General features: G+C 44.3%; 1 protein-coding gene across 7 annotated transcripts in view; it reads right to left on the reverse strand.

The window, feature by feature from the left end:
• Window positions 1–5,415: 5,415 nt before the first annotated feature.
• The window catches only part of AMPD2 (adenosine monophosphate deaminase 2), a 272,744-nt gene continuing 258,318 nt past the window's right edge, over window positions 5,416–19,841 (reverse strand). For all 7 annotated transcript variants that reach the window (XM_044288314.1, XM_044288315.1, XM_044288311.1 and 4 more), the window contains exon 18: window positions 5,416–5,955. In XM_044288314.1, the coding sequence (XP_044144249.1) occupies window positions 5,695–5,955 (261 nt within the window). In that variant the 3' untranslated portion in view covers window positions 5,416–5,694. The remainder of the gene's footprint in view (window positions 5,956–19,841) is intronic.

The raw sequence follows: 19,841 nt of genomic DNA on the forward strand, positions 1-19,841 counted from the left end.
ATTTTTTTATGCAAAAAAAAATATTTTTTTTAACTTTATTTTACCAGTGTCATGAAGTACAATATGTGACGAAAAAACAATCTCAGAATGGCCTGGATAAGTCAAAGCGTTTTAAAGTTATCATCACTTAAAGTGACACTGGTCAGATTTTCAAAAAATGGCCTGGTCCTAAGGTGTAAAAAGGCTGTGTCCCTAAGGGGTTAAACAGGCCTTAGACATAATTTAGGATTAATTATGGATTTTGGAAGTGACCCTTTGCACAGGGTCTTTTGGATGCCTTGGAACAGCCTAGCAAATACTTCAGGGCTCCATGGACATTGTCCTGGGATACTTACTGTTGGGGCAATCCAGTAGGCCTGGCAACTTATGAGTTCTTTTAAGGGTGCTATTTGGCTAGCCAAGAATGGCCTCGTTTTGAAGAGGGAGACTATGTCCGTCCTGGACTATGGCAAGCTGATCCACAGCCTGCTCGGAGACTATTCCATTTTGGACAGACCAGAGGTTAATGAAGAAAAGGTTTAATTCCTCTCTCCTCCCCCTCTCCCATTTTTGTGTCTGTCTCTGAATAAAGCTTCAGGCACATGGTTTCCCCTCCCTACCTCCTCTTTACCACCCCCTCCCTTATTACTTGTCTGTATTGCTTTGTTATCAGAGTTTGTTTATACAGATTTACTAGAAATGATGTAGGTTAGCTTCTCGGCCTGCGCTGAGTTGCAGTACAATGTATGTTGGTTGATGATGACTGATTACGAATAAAAAATTTTCAATTAGAAAAAAAGTCATTATGACCTAATTAACACAGGTATATTTGTGGTACTGATAACTTTCCAATTTGACAAAGTATAATGTAAAAACATCTTTATGCTAGGATATATGAAGCAATAAATACACACAACCATGATGCAAGGACTGACTGAAATATTCTTTATTTTCATGCATATTCCATAATTTATCTAATTAAACATGTTAGCATTTGGACGAGAAATGCTGAAGTGTAATAGGTGATAACAATGGGCAAACGTTAGTGCCTGAGCATGCAGAAGGTACAGTAATACAGTAACACAACCACAAATGCTTACACTGTCACAAGTTATGATCATCTGAGTCAGATTTTACTATTTCTCCAATCATTAGCATCAGATAATCTTTTGATATTGGTCCCAAAATGTCAACTCTAATAGTAAAATACAGAAAGCTCTCATCAAAGCAGTAGATATGTTAACAGGCTATTCTAGCTTTACTCAAAAATGCTGGTGTGTTTTTCTCACTTAATGGAATCAAAGCTACACGATGGCATATGAAACAATGGGCAAAGTCAGCAGATTTGTACTATGAAACTGGCTGACCTGTTGCATGTGCACCTTGCAGCTGAAAGTATCTGTGTTAAGCCTCTTGCACACGACCGTTCCATTTTTTGCAGTCCGCAAACCGCGAATCCACAAAAAACAGAAGCCGCTTGTGTGTCTTCCGCAATTTGCGGAACGGAAGGCCCATTGAAGACAAGCGGAAAAACGGACAAGAATAGGACATGCTATTTTTTTTTGCGGGGTCTCGGAACGGAGCAACGGATGCGGAAAGCACACAGATTGCTGTCCGGATCTTTTGCGGCCCCATTGAAGTGAATAAGTCCGCATCGAGCCGCAAAAACTGCGGCTCGGATGCAGACCCGAAAAACGGTTGTGTGCATGAGGCCTTAGTCCTATGTTCATATGTGCCGCACTGCTGAGAAAAATTAAGTTTTAATATACAGTGGGATGCGAAAGTTTGGGCAACCTTGTTAATCGTCATGATTTTCCTGTATAAATTGTTGGTTGTTACGATAAAAAATGTCAGTCAAATATATCATATAGGAGACACACACAGTGATATTTGAGAAGTGAAATGAAGTTTATTGGATTTACAGAAAGTGTGCTATAATTGTTTAAACTAAATTAGGCAGGTGCATAAATGTGGGCACTGTTGTCATTTTATTGATTCCAAAACCTTTAGAACTAATTATTGGAACTCAAATTGGCTTGGTAAGCTCAGTGACCCCTGACCTACATACACAGGTGAATATTATTATGAGAAAGAGTATTTAAGGGGGTCAATTGTAAGTTTCCCTCCTCTTTTAATTTTCTCTTAAGAGTAGCAACATGGGGTCTCAAAACAACTCTCAAATGACCTGAAGACAAAGATTGTTCACCATCATGGCTGTCTCAGAGATTTCAGCTGTCTGTTTCCACAGTTAGGAACATATTGAGGAAATGGAAGACCACAGGCTCAGTTCAAGTTAAGGCTCGAAGTGGCAGACCAAGAAAAATCTCGGATAGACAGAAGCGACGAATGGTGAGAACAGTCAGAGTCAACCCACAGACCAGCACCAAAGACCTACAACATCATCTTGCTGCAGATGGAGTCACTGTGCATCGTTCAACCATTCGGCGCACTTTACACAAGGAGATGCTGTATGCGAGAGTGATGCAGAGGAAGCCTTTTCTCCGCCCACAGCACAAAAAGTGCCGCTTGAGGTGGGCTAAAGCACATTAAGACAAGCCAGCTTCATTTTGGAATAAGGTGCTGTGGACTGATGAAACTAAAATTGAGTTATTTGGCCATAACAAGGGGCGTTATGCATGGAGGAAAAAGAACACAGCATTCCAAGAAAAACACCTGCTACCTACAGGAAAATATGGTGGTGGTTCCATCATGCTGTGGGGCTGTGTGGCCAGTGTAGGGACTGGGAATCTTGTCAAAGTTGAGGGACGCATGGATTCCACTCAGTATCAGCAGATTCTGGAGACCAATGTCCAGGAATCAGTGACAAAGCTGAAGTTGCGCCGGGGCTGGATCTTTCAACAAGACAATGACCCTAAACACTGCTCAAAATCCACTAAGGCATTTATACAGAGGAACAAGTACAATGTTCTGGAATGGCCATCTCAGTCCCCAGACCTGAATATAATTGAAAATCTGTGGTGTGACTTAAAGAGAGCTGTCCATGCTCGGAAGCCATCAAACCTGAATGAACTAAAGATGTTTTGTAAAGAGGAATGGTCCAAAATACCTTCAACCAGAATCCAGAATCTCATTGGAACCTACAGGAAGCGTTTAGAGGCTGTAATTTCTGCAAAAGGAGGATCTACTAAATATTGATTTAATTTTTCACTTTTTTGTGGTGCCCAAATTTATGCACCTGCCTAATTTTGTTGAAAAACAATTATAGCACATTTTCTGTAAATCCAATAAACTTAATTTCACTTCTCAAATATCACTGTGTGTGTCTCCTATATGATATATTTAACTGACATTTTTTATTGTAACAATTTTTTATTGTAAAACTACAACTCCCACCATGCGCTGCTGTAGGCTGATAACTGCACACTGTCCGGGAATGCTGGGAGTTGTAGTTTTGCAACAGCAGGAGTGCCGCAGGTTGAGCATGCCTGACCTAGAGGATCTGCTCTCTCTGCAACTGTCGTGCCCTCTCCGCTTTGATTGACAGGGCCAGGTGTGATAATTTTTTCACTGCTCTGTCAAAGTGCAGAGGATGTGGCAGTTGCAGAGAGAGCAGATCCTCTAGGTGTAATGGCAATGCCCCCATTTTTGCTAGAGGCTCATTTGCATATATTACATTTTTATTAATATTAATGTTATTAATATTTTTCTCAGCAATGCAGCACATATGAATATGGGACCAACACAGATGCCTTCGGCCTCTTTCACACTTGCGTTGTCCGGATCCGGCGTGTACTCCACTTGCCGGAATTACACGTCGGATCCGGAAAAACTCAAGTGAACTGAAAGCATTTGAAGACGGATCCTGTGTTACTATGGCAGCCAGGACGCTATTAAAGTCCTGGTTGCCATAGTAGTAGTGGGGAGCGGGGGAGCAGTATACTTACAGTCCGTGCGGCTCCCGGGGCGCTCCAGAATGATGTCAGAGCGCCCCATGCGCATGGATGACGTGCCATGCGATCACGTCATCCATGCGCGTGGGGCGCCCTGACGTCACTCTGGAGCGCCCCGGGAGCCGCACGGACGGTAAGTATACTGCTCCCCCGCTCCCCACTACACATTACCATGGCTGCCAGGACTTTAGTGTCCCGGCAGCCATGGTAACCATTCAGAAAAAGCTAAACGTCGGATCCGGCAATGTGCCGAAACGACGTTTAGCTTAAGGCCGGATCCGGATCAATGCCTTTCAATGGGCATCCATTCCGGATCCGGCCTTGCGGCAAGTGTTCAGGATTTTTGGCCGGAGCAAAAAGCGCAGCATGCTGCGGTATTTTCTCCAGCCAAAAAACGTTCCGGTCCGGAACTGAAGACATCCTGATGCATCCTGAACGGATTTCTCTCCATTCAGAATGCATTAGGATAAAACTGATCAGGATTCTTCTGGCATAGAGCCCCGACGACGGAACTCTATGCCGGAAGAAAAGAACGCAAGTGTGAAAGAGCCCTTCAGCTGCCAAGTGCACATGTAACAGGTCATCCAGTTTCACAGTTACAAATCTGCTGACAAATGCCCTTCAACATGAGACACAGTTTATTTCTTATCAGTCACTTCCATACTAATGTATGTGCTTCTCACTGGGTTCAGGCAAACAAAGTATAGGAAAAGAAAAAAAACAGCACTGGACTCTTGCACAGATAACCTTCCCATGCCTGCCCACATACATTACACACAATTTTCTTAGCTCACTATCTATTCAACTTTCAGCATGCGCTCTCATCTGTAAGAAAAATATACCTTTAGTATAAAGTGGCCATAACGTCATTGAAAATTGATGGCAATTCTATGTGATCTAGTATTATGTATACCCTTATAAATTCTTCCGTACATGAGATCTTCATGCCTTATGTTCCACACTTCATAGAGCTCAGCAAATACCTCGCTGGGCACCTTATGGAAACCTATTTTTCCCTCTCTCTCTTACATTCCTATATCAGAAATCTAATCTTGAATCATACATTTGATGTCAGTAGACATACATTCCTATCTAGGAATGATCCAACTTTTTTCTTTTTTTCTTACTTTTTGTGATTTTTTTAAGGCTTTGTTCATGTTGAAGTTCACTTCATGTAAAGGTACTTTCAAACTTGCGGCAGAGGATTCCGGCAGGCAGTTCCGTCACCGGAACTGCCTGCCAGATCCGGCGACTTGGACGCAAACGGATGGCATTTGCCAGACGGATACGGATGCGGATCCGTCTGACAAATGCATTAAAATACAGGATTCGTCTCTCCGGAGTCATCTGGAAAAACGGATCCGGTATTTATTTTTTCACAGATTTAAAGGTCTGCGCATGCGCAGATCGGAAGAACAAATCCGTCAATGCAGCAATTCCAGCAAGTGTTCAGGATTTTTGGCCGGAGAGAAAAATACAGCATGCTGCGGTATTTTCTCCGGCCAAAAAACATAAGGGGGCTGAACCGATGCATCCTGAACGGATTGCTCTCCATTTAGAATGCATTAGGATAAAACGGATCTGTTTTTTTCCCGGTATTGAGCCCCTAGGACGGAACTCTATGCCGGAAAAGAAAAACGCTAGTGTGCATTTAAGAGATATCAGCAGTCATGCTTTCTGTGCTACAGCATTCTCACATTGATAAAGTCTGCACACAATTTAAATTTACAGTTCTTTCATTTGGTGAACCCTATGCGTTGCCATCTACATGTCTAATGCGCCCCCTCAAGTCTCCTTGATCGTATTAGGGTTTCTTTTTCTCCTCTCCTAAGATTCCAGTGTATTCTCCTTTGAAATGGCTGTCCGGTCTACTGCCCATGCACAGCATTTCTTCAGGGATGGTCTCCAGCTCTTCGCTTTGCAGAGCTTGTGTGATCAGCATCAGCTCTTCACACAGTGTCTCATATCGATATCCAACCCGTATATCAGGCACATTAGTTCTGCGAATATCATTTCCCTCCGGACCTTCTTGCAGATAATCAGGCCCCAGCCAATAACTTTTTACCTGTAATAACAGTAAGATTGCAACATTAGCAAATAATAACTATCTGTGAATATAAACACATAAACAGTAAGGCTAAATTTTGGTGAAGGCTTGCAGATTTTGGTACGTATTTACCATGGATTTCACCCTATGCATTGCAAAGGATGAAATCTGTAGTGAATATCTACAGCAGAAGGCCTCATGCACGCAACTGAATTTTTTCCCGCATCTTCTGTGGACTGGACGTGTGGACTGCATCTGTATGTCGGCATGTCCATCCCGCAAAAAAATAGAACATCTCCTATTCTCGTCCATTTTGCATAAAGAATAGACATTTTGACAATGGGCCTGTGGAAATTGCGAGATGCACACAGATCCATGTTTTGCAGAATACACACAGTCGTGTGCATGAGGCCTAAATTGGGAAGGGATGCAAATGAGCTCTTAACAAGCTCTGCCTCTAATGCCATCAGATGTAAGGCAGCTATCCTATAAGTCAATGTTCAGCTCTTAAAATAAGCCTTGAGACATAACTTGGATATTAAATAAGCCAGCACCTCATCTGCAGACAGCTACAGACGTGGACAAAATTGTTGGTACCCTTTGGTCAATGAAAGAAAAAGTCACAATGGTCACAGAAATAACTTTAATCTGACAAAAGTAATAATAAATTAAAATTCTATAAATGTTAACCAATGAAAGTCAGACATTGTTTTTCAACCATGCTTCAACAGAATTATGTAAAAAAATAAACTCATGAAACAGGCATGGACAAAAATGATGGTACCCCTAGAAAACACAGAACATAATGTGACCAAAGGGACATGTTAATTCAAGGTGTGTCCACTAATTAGCATCACAGGTGTCTACAACCTTGTAATCAGCCATTGGGCCTATATATATGGCTCCAGGTAATCACTGTGTTGTTTGGTGATATGGTGTGTACCACACTCGACATGGACCAGAGGAAGCAAAGGAAAGAGCTGTCTCAAGAGATCAGAAAGAAAATTATAGACAAGCATGTTAAAGGTAAAGGCTATAAGACCATCTCCAAGCAACTAGATGTTCCTGTGAGTACAGTTGCACATATTATTCATAAGTTTAAGATCCATGGGACTGTAGCCAACCTCCCTGGACGTGGCCGCAGGAGGAAAATTGATGACAAATCTAAGAGACGGATAATCCGAATGGTAACAAAAGAGCCTAGAAAGACTTCTAAAGAGATTCAAGGTGAACTTCATGCTCAAGGAACATCAGTGTCAGATCGCACCATCCGTCGTTGTTTGAGCCAAAGTGGACTACATGGGAGACGACCAAGGAGGACACCATTGTTGAAAACGAATCATAAAAAAGCAAGACTGGAATATGCCAAACTACATGTTGACAAGCCACAAAGCTTCTGGGAGAATGTCCTGTGGACAGATGAGACAAAAATCGAAGTTTTTGCCAAGGCACATCAGCTGTATGTTCACAGACGAAAAAATGAAGCATATCAAGAAAAGAACACTGTCCCTACTGTGAAACATGGAGGAGGCTCTGTTATGTTCTGGGGCTGCTTTGCTGCGTCTGGCACAGGGTGTCTTGAATCTGTGCAGGGTACAATGAAATCTCAAGACTATCAAGGAATTCTAGAGAGAAATGTACTAGCCAGTGTCAGAAAGCTTGGTCTCAGTCGCAGGTCATGGGTCTTGCAACAGGACAATGACCCAAAACACACCGCTAAAAACACCCAAGAATGGCTAAGAGGAAAAAATTGGACTATTCTAAAGTGGCCTTCTATGAGCCCTGACCTCAATCCTATTGAGCATCTTTGGAAGGAGCTGAAACATGCAGTCTGGAAAAGGCACCCTTCAAACCGGACACAACTGGAGCAGTTTGCTCATGAGGAGTGGGCCAAAATACCTGCTGAGAGGTGCAGATGTCTCATTGACAGTTACAGGAAGCGTTTGATTGCAGTGATTGCCTCAAAAGGTTGCGCAACAAAATATTAAGTTAGGGGTACCATCATTTTTGTCCATGCCTGTTTCATGAGTTTATTTTTTTACATAATTCTGTTGAAGCATGGTTGAAAAACAATGTCTGACTTTCATTGGTTAACATTTATAGAATTTTAATTTATTATTACTTTTGTCAGATTAAAGTTATTTCTGTGACCATTGTGACTTTTTCTTTCATTGACCAAAGGGTACCAACAATTTTGTCCACGTCTGTATTTCGTGGTGATTGCCCCTCATCAGGGCAGAGCAGAGAGTACTGGTTAACTGGATGGGAGACCTGTGTCCGGTTCAGGGGGGAAGTAACTCTCCTTAGGCCCCTTTCACACGGGCGAGTTTTCCACGCGGATGCAATGCGTGAGTTGAACGCATTGCACCCGCACTGAATCCGGACCCATTCATTTCTATGGGGCTGTGCACATGAGCGGTGATTTTCACGCATCACTTGTGCGTTGAGTGAAAATCGCAGCAAGCTCTATTTTGTGAGTTTTTCACGCAACACAGGCCCCATAGAAGTGAATGGGGCTGCGTGAAAATCGCAAGCATCCGCAAGCAAGTGCGGATGCGGTACAATTTTCACGCACGGTTTCTAGGAGACAATCGGGCTGGGGTCCGATCTTTATTATTTTCCCTTATAACATCGTTATAAGGGAAAATAATAGCATTCTGAATACAGAATGCATAGTACAATAGGGCTGGAGGGGTTAAAAAAATAAAAATAAAAAAATAAAAATTTACTCGCCTTAATCCACTTGTTCGTGCAGCCGACATCTTTTCTGTCTTGTTCTGTGAGGAATAGGTCCTTTGATGACGTCACTATGCTCATCACATGGTCCGTCACATGATCTTTTACCATGGTGATGTCATGCCCTGCTCAGACGGTGTGCGGAGGTCTGTCAGATTGGCAGCACGTGTCTAACCTTTTGTTTGTTTTGGAATCATGCTGGATCCGCCTTCCTTCATGTGCTCTGGGTGGGGTCATTGGCTTAAATTGCCTTCAATCCCAGAGGGCCGTGCGGGTTATAGATTTCAGTCTGGCCTTGGATTCAAGGAAGGAAGGAAGGAAGGAAGGAAGGAAGGATTGTCTGTTCCAGCTCAGATAAGTTTGATTTCTGTTTGTGTTGTTTGCGGTCTAGGCTATTTGTGTGTCTTCTGCCCCTTCTCCCCTTTCACCATCTCAGGGATTCTAGGGTGTTTGGCACGAGGACACTTCATTCCTACCATTAAGGTCTGAATGTGGGCTTAGCAGCATAGGGAGAGAAGTCAGGGATGTGCTAGGAGGTGACCTGTCCCCAGCATCTAGCCTAGACACTTGTGTATTTGGTTGTCTGTGTATCTGAGTTCCTGTCCGCCGTGACAGGTGATGGATCATGTGACGGACCATGTGACCTATTCCTCACAGAACAAGACAGAAGAGATGCCGGCTGCGCGAACAAGTGGATTAAGGTGAGTTAATTTTTTTTTAACCCCTCCTATATTCAGAATGCTATTATTTTCCCTTATAACCATGTTATAAGGGGAAATAATGCAATCTACACAACCTTGAACCCAAACCTGAACTTCTGTAAAGAAGTTCGGGTCTGGGTACCACATTCAGTTTTTTAGCACACGCGTGCAAAACGCATTGCACCCGCACGATAAAAACTGAACAATTAAATGCAATCGCAGTTAAAACTGACTGCAATTGGGTACCTACTCGTGCGGGTTTGCCACAATGCATCCTGACCTTATCTGGACACGCTCGTGTGAAAGAGGCCTTAGGGAGAGAGCACCTTAATTAGTGTGAGGAGACTTATAGGCCATACATGCTCCTCTGGAATTCTGGGAGGGAAGGGATGCAAATGAGCTCTTAACAAGCTCTACGCGTTTTATGCACGTTTTTGTCGGACGTTTTCAGGGCGTATTACAGTGAGTTTTTGGAAATAGGGAACGTGCGTCGTATGCGCGTTCTTGCGATTGATCACAGAGGCATCCAATGAAAAACAGCCATGTCTACACTGAGGTGTCCAATGAAAGAGACTTCCTGCGGAGCACAATCAGTCTGTGTGCCTGTTGCCATGTGTGAAACACGCGTCTGTACGCGCATTTTTAAGACGGAAACGCGCAAACGTCCATTTTGCCGTGTTCCCGTTGAAGTCTATGGGCGCGAACTTGTAGGAACGTGCTGTAAAACGCTCAGGTGTGAACCAGGTGTAATACTCTCTATTTTCAAGCAGTCCTAGATAGAACTAATAGGATACTTTTATATGAAAGACTTAGTGCCATCAGCACCTATACATTTGCCGCCTTCGAGAAGCTTTGGGAGCCCTGTCTATCCTCCTATTCCATTGATACTGTATTACCTTGTAGCCACTCGCCGTTGGTGTAACATGCTATATTATTATTTATATTCGCCTTTCTTTTTGTCTGACCAGTGGTATATATGGATATGAGACTCCGGTCTTTTCTTTTTGTGCACACAAATGTACACTTAATATGTTGTGACTTATTTCTTTTTTTGCCTTGTTTTGAAATATCTTTATATTGTAACTTCAATAAATATATTTTAAAACATAAAAAAGAGGTTCACATATCACATACAGATTACTAGCTTGCTATACATGCATGCAGATACTATTGTGCCACAGAGTACATCCATTGTCCCCGTTTAAAGCCTACGCATTTCCGCAACAGATAGGGCATCTGCACATTTAAACATTCACAGCATCGGAATGGAGTTTGGTGGGAAAAGTTTTGCAGCATAAAAAAAAACACACTGCGCAGATTTATTAATACAGCCTTAAATCACAATAACACACTGTATGGCAGTTTTTTGTGCCAAAATTCTGCCGCAAAGTGGTGTATATCAAGATATGCCACTTTTGGCTAAGCCCCTTATCTCATATATACCGTAGTTTTGTGGTTTATTTAGCAAAATAAATCTGCTCCACTGTGGTAAGGACATAATGACCTCCATATAAAATTGGAGGCACATGAAACACATGAAGATGCAACATCGACCCACAGAGTTCTATAGAATTTGTTTTAGGCCTCATGCACACGACCGTATTTTGTTTCCGTGTCCGTTCAGTTTTCTTTGCGGATAGGATTCGGACCCAATGGGTCCGCAAAAAACGGGGACAGCACACCGTGTGCTGTCCGCATCAGTATGTCCGTTCCGTTGCTCCGCAAAAAAAAAGTGCATGTCCTATTTTTTTTCTAGTTTGCAGACAAGGATAGGCATTATTACAATGGATCCGCAAAAAAACTGATCCGCAAAAAAAAAAACGGATGCCATACGGAACGTCATGAGTTTTTTTTGCGGATCTGCAATTTGCGAACCGCAAAACACATATTGTCGCGTGCATGTAGCCTTACAGATGTTTTACATTGGATATACAGAAGTGTGCAGATTCAGCATATGTAGCCACATCACTGATTATTAAGGAAATGTGCAGACATATTTAAAAAAAGACTGACTACCTAATAAATTACTACAATAAGATCATATTCAGATGTGGTACACTCCACCACATGTTACAGTTTTATACATGTGACTGGGGTTTTCAAAGCCCAAATACCAGAAACAGGCTGGATCCTGCCACCCATACTATGCAGAGGGAAGCTGGAAAAAATTCAAATGGGGTGGAATTAGAAAATAAACACAATGCAGTTTTATTTTTGGCAGCAGCCCCATAGAAATGAATGGAGGTTGCTCATGTGCGGTCCACTTCCCTCACTTTGCGGGCTTTGCTCTACAGATAGGTATGGGTTCCTGAGGTGGCACCTATCATTGATGGCATATCCTAGAGATTAATATATAGTTTTATGAGAAAAGAGTCAGTAAAGCTTGTATTTTATCCATTTATCTTTGCGTTGTACACCTCCTGTGAACAGCTATTTGTACAGGAGGGAGGTGTTATCAGTGACTGACAGCACTGTGTGTATAGAAAGATAGCTGTCACTCACTACTAACACCCCTTCTCTGTACCAATAGCTGTTCACAGGAAGTCAAAAAAGCAAAGATATACATTTATAAATTACATGTTTTACTCAATATTTTCCCCAAAAATATATCTCCAACTGCTCAGCTTCTCTTGCTCTACAGTATGGTGCTTTCCGATTCATTGCATTTTGTGGTGACATGTGCTCTTTAAGTGTTACATTCATGAATCAAGTGTAATCGAAATACAATACATGACATAAAATACAGAATTATATTTGTACAGTGCTACTCATCATGAAAATCGTATGTGCCCATCGCACAACCAATGTGTGGAGCATATTAACAGTACAAAATCCATGAATCCCTAGTGTGCATATGATCATAAAAACAGTGCGGGCAATAATCAATTAATCGCTCATCCATTCAGAATCCTAATTAGGGCTGCAACGATTAATCGATGTAATCGATTATAATCGATAACTGGATTCGTTGTCGACGAATCCAGTTATCGAATAATCGACGATTTGTTGCTATTTATTTTTCTGCATCTTTATTTTACCTTTTAGAATGACGCTCCTGTAACAGCCAGGCAGAGCGGACGGCGGCGTAACGTCACTTACTCATGTGACACGCCTGCTCCGCCTCCTTCATTCATGAAGTGGGCGGAGCAGGTGCGTCACGTGAGTGAGTGACGTTACGCCGCCGTCCGCTCTGCCTGCTACTGGAGCGTCATTGTAAAAGGTAAAATAAATATGCAGTGATAAGTCCGACTAAGCATCGGGGCCGGGGCTGTTATGGGGAGGGAGGAGGATCTGTCTATGACACTGCTATGGGGAGGGGGGGGGGGGGGGGGGGGGGGGGGGGGTCTGTGTATAGCTATAGCACTGCTATGGGGAGGGGGGGGGTCTGTGTATGGCACTGCTATGGGGAGGGGGGGGCTCTGTGTATGTCACTGCTATGGGGAGGGGGGTCTGTGTATAGCACTGCTATGGGGAGGGGGGGTCTGTGTATGGCACTGCTATGGGGAGAGGGGGGGTCTGTGTATGGCACTGCTATTCGGAGGGGGGTCTGTGTATGGCACTGCTATGGGGAGGGGGGGGGGTCTGTGTATGGCACTGCTATCTGGAGGGAGATCTGTGCACTGTTATGAGGAAAGGGATCTGTGCACTGTTATGCCCATAACAGTGCACATATCCCCCTCTCCATAACAGCGCCGCCCACAGATCCCCCTCTCTATAACTGCACCACCCACAGATCCCCCTCTCCATAACTGCGCCACCCACAGATCCCCCTCTCCATAACTGCGCCACCCACAGATCCCCCATAATAGTGTCGTCCACAGATCCCCCATAGTGTCGTCCACAGATCCCCCATAATAGTGTCGTCCACAGATCCCCCATAATAGTGTCGTCCACAATTTGTTTTAATATGGCCTTTGATTATTTTTCAAGTAAGATCATATAAACCTCTCTGTTTTGTAATTTTGTCGTTTTTCCCGATTAATCGATTAATCGTAGAAATTAATCGGCAACTAATCGATTATTCAAATAATCGTTAGCTGCAGCCCTAATCCTAATCCAGCAATTCAAACGCGCACACACAAGTCGTTAGCGTCTACAATGCTACTGAGCATGTCAGGAAGGAGGCATCCAAATATGATTATGTATTTTATATTATGGGGAGATTTATGATTTAGTTTAATCTGAAAGTTGTCCATAAAAAGCCTCAAACTGTGTGTTTGTTACTTTTTTTTCTTAATAGTCAAAAATAGCGTATTTTTGACGCTGCCCTCACCACTTTTCCAGAAGTCAGGAAGAAGGCGTGACCAGAATTTCATTTACACCAGTTTTCTGCTGTGGATTTCTGTTTAGAAGCACAGATTGCCGGAGGATGCGCCTAATTTATGAGCCAGCCAGAATACGGCGCTTCCTCCGTGTTGTATGGTGGCTTGCAAAAAGGGATGATTACTGGCTTTCCAGCCAAGGGTGGCAGTATTTCAGAAACTGTGTAGTTTGTCAACTGTTCGCGTGCTGCTGTGGTGAAAGTGTATCATGAGTGGACGTATGGAAACTGTTGAACACCACGTGTCATTGATGTGAGAGGTGAACATCGGCTACGAAGGTGAGCAAGGGCAGACCGACATTTTACAGTTGAGCAGCTCACCACCAAAATGAACCAGGAGATACCAGATGTTCAGCAAACCCTACTGTGTATGGGGCTCTGAAGCAGACGGATGGTCACTGCACCTCTGCTGCATCAGCAGAAAAGGCTTCAATTTTCGCGGCAGTAGCGGAATTGGACCTCTGCTCATTGGCAAAGGGTTGCCTTCTCTGATGAGTCATGTTTTTTCTTCACTGAACGGATGGACATTGGCGTGTCAGGCGAGAAACAACAGATAACAAACACCCTGCAACCATTGCTGGAAGAACACAGCTGGTGGTGGCAGTGTTATGGTCTGGGGAATGTTTTCGTGGCATTCTCTGTGCCCACTCATCTATGTGAAAGGCACTTTCAACCGATTTGGGTATGAATTCATCCTTGCAGATCCCGTACACATATACACAGCACATCTGTGCAGCTGCAGAGGGTTCCCACATTTGTACTAGTCTATATTGGGTTGTGGTGGTTTGGGACCCCCAGTATGGCCCATTATACATCGATACATTATGTCATGTTACATTACTTGGTACTTAAGCTCTGTTAATGGACACACACATACCCTGTATTAGGGACCAGGGTTGGGCAGCACAATATGTGATTATAATTTTAGAACTAGTGTGGTTGTACATACTAAATAATATGCTTACATATAACTGTGGGCATTTTACATAGTCCCTTTTTTAACGTGGCTTTGTTAGTCTCTATCTACTCTGAGCATGTCTGACATGCAGTCTGCATATGCCCTGATCGAATATCACGCCCCACTCTTTTTCTAATGTGTATGTCTGACATATGCTTTGGAATTTGTACAAACTGAGCCTCTAGTCTACTTTCTGACATGTGCAGTAGTGTAGGTAGAATTAGTTTTTATGATTATATGCACATGTGATATTTTAATTAATGGATTTTCTATCTTGGATATCAGTAGTGCAATGGGCACATATAATTAACTCTTCGAGAACCCTGCGAATTTCCTTTTTTTTTTCACTCCACGCCTTCCTAGAGCCACAACTTTTTTATTTTTCTGTTTTGTTTTGTATATGGTAAAAATGACCTGTTTCTTTCATTCTCCCGGTCAGTACGATTATGGCATTTTCTTGCCTTTTAATACTGTGGGGTTACTAACGAACTCCCTGGCCTCCTCCAACTTTCTCGAGAACTTCGTAGGGCCCCTGCCATCTAGCTAGGAACTTACTGTCCACAGTCGGTACCAGAACCAAAACCCGATCTCCCGGGTTAAAGATCCGAACCTGCCGATTATAAACCCGACTCTGGGCTCCATATGCTCCCTAACAAGAGGCAACACTGTCTCCATCCATTCTTGGATCTGGGTGACGTATTTAATAACACTATTATACGGTGTGGGTTGTTGTTCCCATCTCTTTGGCTATGTCCAACAGACTGCGAGGGTGTCTGCCATTAAGCAGTTCGAAGGGCGATAACCCAATAGAGGCTTGGGGCACCTCTCGAACTGCGAACATGAGATAGGGCAGAAGAAGGTCCCAGTCCTACCCATCTTTGGACACCACCCTTTTTAACATGTTTTTTAATGTTTAGTTAATCCTCTCTACCAGGCCGCCAGTTTGCAGATGATAAACGGACGTTCGTAGCTGTTTTATTTGCAGCAACTTACAGAGTTCCCTCATGACCTTGGACATAAAAGGGATCCCCTGGTCGGTCAGAATCTCTTTAGGTAACCCCACTCAGGAAAACATCTCCATTAACTCCTTAGCTATGAGTTTGGCCGATGTATGTCGCAGTGGCACCGCCTCCAGGTACCGAGTGGCGTAGTCTAGGACGACCAATATGTGTTGGTGCCCTCTAGCGGACTTTGGCACTGGGCCTATAAGGTCCATAGCGATTCGCTCAAATGGAACCTCGATAATCGGGAGAGGTACTAAGGGACAGCGGAAAAGGTGCTGGGGGATAGTTCTCTGGCAGGTCGGGCAAGACTTTAAACACCTCTTACTGGGCCAGTAAAACTGCTGTAGTATACGGTCCTATGTTTGCTGCATTCCCAGATGACCCTCAAGGACATGTTGGCAGGCTAGCTCCAATAAGAGTTTGCGATATGCCCTGGGCACCACCAGCTGTTCAATATGCTCACCCTGTAGTTGGTTTACCTGATACAGCATACTCTGTTGAACCACAAAACGAGGAGACATCGACTCGGCCACAGTTTGTTGTGGTTCACCATCGACTATTACAACATTCTCCCAGGACGGGGATAGTGTTGGATCCCAGTGTTGTGCTGTGCCAAAATTTTTACCAGAGAAGTTGAGGTCTGCCAATTCAGGACCGGGCAGCAAGTCCTCCACGTCTCCCACCATTACACTCAGCGGGGTTGTCTCCCCCTCTTCCACCGAAGTGGCGGTCACTCCTACGGCTTGCCCTTCGGCCTCAGGTTTCCAGGGTTCTGGCCTTCCTCCTGAACAAGGTCACTCTGCTGGCCTTACTCCTCACTCATGGGTATCAGTAACTCTCATAGAAGGCCACAGGGCCGGGAAATCTCTCCCTATCAGAGGTCGCGCTACATTTTTTCTGGAAGAGTAAAAATACTCCTCTTACCATTTTTGAGGAGTATTTTTAGCCGATGAGGAATACGAAAATTACAGTAATTCAAATAGTTAATATGAAGGCCTACATAACATTTTAAATTTAGCTGAGGTCACTGTTGCTCTGAGGGGGTCGGTACCTCGGAGAGCACTGTTGCAGTGATTTTATGAGGTTTAAAGGGTTTGTCGGTTTGTCCTAAGATCAATATTTATCACATCACATGTCGTTAAAGAGGACCACCTCTCCGGATTTGTCTGTTTCGGAAACTACTTGCACCCCCCCCATGTAATAACACTACATTTTGCACCATTCCTTTTATTTCTACTATTAGTTATGAATGACTTGCTAGCAGTTTGCAGTGAAGGTCCAGGTGGGGGTGTCACTGCACAGCCTGATGCTATTTAATCAGTGCTGTCAACTGGTAACCCCCCGCTGGACCTTTATTGCAGATTACTAGTAATTTGTTCATAAGTTCTAGTAGGAATAATAGAGGAATGGCAGGGGCGGACACTGGCAGCAGAGGGCCCCTGTGCAAAGAATGTGCCTGGGCCCCCCAACCACACATACAGAAATAAACAAAGGGCATTGGTAAAGATTAATACAATGAGGTGTGGCAGCAGAAGGGACCCCAATTTGTCATCTTCCCCCAATCCTACAGGGAGAGGAAGGGGCGATCAGTTGCATCAAAGATAAGGGAAACCCTTCAGATACTGTGGTGCGTATTAATGTCCTCTTAATGCTCCTACAAAGTAATGTTTGCCCCTTTGTGCCAGCACACAGTAGTAATATCCACATTGTGCCCCCTCCACAGTAGCTATGGACAGATATGGACCCCCTCACAGTAGTTATGCCAGAGATCTGCCCCCTCACAGTAATTATGCCCAGATATCTGCCCCTCAGAGTAGTTATGCCCAGATACCTGCCCACTACAGTAGTTATGCCAGATTATTTGCCCATCACAGTAGTTATGCTATATTATGTGTCCTTTATAGTAGTTATGCCAGATATGTGCCCCCTCACAGTAGTTATGCCAGATTATGTGCCCCCTCAAAGTAATTGTGACAATTATGTGCCCCCTCACAGTATTTATGCCCAGATATGTGCCCCCCTCACAGTAGTTATGCCAGATATTTTGTGCCCCCCTCACAGTAGTTATGCCAGATTATGTGCCCCCTAAAAGTAGTTATGGCCAGATATGTGCCCCTCAGTAGTTATGGCCAGATATATGCCCCCTCACAGTAGTTATGGCCAGATATGTGCCCCCCTCACAGTAGTTATGGCAGATATGTGCCCCCTCACAGTAGTTATGGCCAGATATGTGCTTCCTTTACAGTAGCTATGTCCAGATATGTGCCCCCCTCACAGTAGTTATGTCCAGATATGTGCCCCTTCACAGTAGCTATGCCCAGATATTATCCCCCCTCACAGTAGTTATGTCCAGAAATGTGCCCCTCACAGTATTTATGTCCAGATATGTGCAGATGCAGGTCAGGATGTGCTGCCCTGGCCCTGCTCCTCAGAGCTGCGGACGCAGTACGTCCTGAGACTGAAGTCAGATAGTAAGGTGTGCCCCTTCTACATGCTGGAAGGTGTGATGATGAATGGTGAAGCGTGCGGTTCTCTGCTTCACCATTACAATCAGCTGTCTGTGCGTCCTGTAGATGCATAGACAGCTTAATTGGAGGACCCCCTCCCACGCTGGGCACCTGTGCAGCTGAACCAGCTGCACAGGCGGTATGTCCGCCCCTGAGGAATGGTACAATATAGAGTCACGAGAATTGATTACCCAGAATTGTTATTGCATGGGAAATGCAAGTCGTTACTAGAAACATACATGTCCCCTTCAAGTACATGATCACTGGGGCCCCCACCTTGGTTACCATGTTCTAGTGTTCTCTGGGTCAAGTATGGATAGGTAAATAGTGTTGATCTTGGGACAATCCCTTACATTTTTGCTGCTGTTTCTGTGCCGCTGGTCACTAGGGTTTGCCATCCATCACGTGACCATTGCAGCCCACCAAAGTTACGTCCTTGTAGATGAGCTCTCAGGTGGGTATGTCAGAGCACCGGGGCTGCTGGTAGACTCTGAAGAGACCTGAGGCACTGGCAGAGCAGGACACAGGCACAATGGATGGTGGTGCATGCTAGTGCCAAGAGCACAAGCGAAAGACCTAGGCACATACCTCTGCTGCCAGGTGCTCGCACCGCCACAGTCACTTGTGGATCTGGATGATGTTATCACGCAGTGATAACCACCAAGCTCGCCTGTAGATCTAGGGTGCAGCAACCTTTGGCACTCCAGCTGCTGTGAAGCTACAACACCCAGCATGCACACTTGCTCAGCTGTTCTTATAACTCCCAAAGAAGTGAAAGGAGGATACTGGGAGTTGTAGTTTCAGAACAGCTGGAGTGCCGGAGGTTGCTGATCCCTGATCTAGAGGCTGTAATTTTGTGTTATACTTGATCTTGCTATAAAGGGGAGTTTGTCTTCCATGACCAGGTTGCCCTATCTCATGCCACAAAATTGCCACCACCGCTGTGGTTATTGGATTATACAGTCTTATAGTGAAGACTTCATGCGCTTGGCAGAAGGACTGTATGTCCTGGACGCTGTAAATGGCCACATGCAGTCCTTGTAGCACCACGTGCCGCCATGCGGAGCCGCATTACAGAAGAAATCCTTATAGCAAACAATATCTCTAGTTCAGCGTCTGATGGAACATGCTGCAATGAATTATCCTTGATGGATTCATAGGAAAGCTGACAGGTGACATAGAGGTTTACGGGTGACAGGTCTGTCCGTTATGGAGGTCTCCTGTTGGTGTGTCCAGTGCTGAGACCCTCGCTGACTTCTATAAGCAGGAGTCTGAAGCGCTCAGCCACTTTTCCTCACTGCTGAGGTCCCCTAGACCTTCTATTTAGGTCATCTTCACTACCGCACTCAGCAGGGAAGAGAGACAGTGCTCGGCTGAGCGCTTCAGACTCATCATTATAGAGAAAAACAAGGCGCTCAGATCTGGGACCCCCACTAAATTTTACTGCAAGGCCACTTACCCCGCCAGTGAGGATCGCTCGCCTCCTTCCTCACTTCAGAGCGGTGTGCTATAAGCTCCGGCAGCCCGCTCAAACTGACCAATCACAAAGCTCCTCACTGTAAGGAGCCTTATTTCAGGCAGCAGCAGCATCGCTGCGCTGCCTGTGCAGTTCACATCGCTCACTGCGTTGATGAAAAGCAGGGAAAACAAGATTTTTGTGAACTCACCTGTAAAATC

Source organism: Bufo gargarizans, chromosome 3, assembly GCF_014858855.1.
Source record: "Bufo gargarizans isolate SCDJY-AF-19 chromosome 3, ASM1485885v1, whole genome shotgun sequence".
Lineage (NCBI taxonomy): Eukaryota > Metazoa > Chordata > Amphibia > Anura > Bufonidae > Bufo > Bufo gargarizans.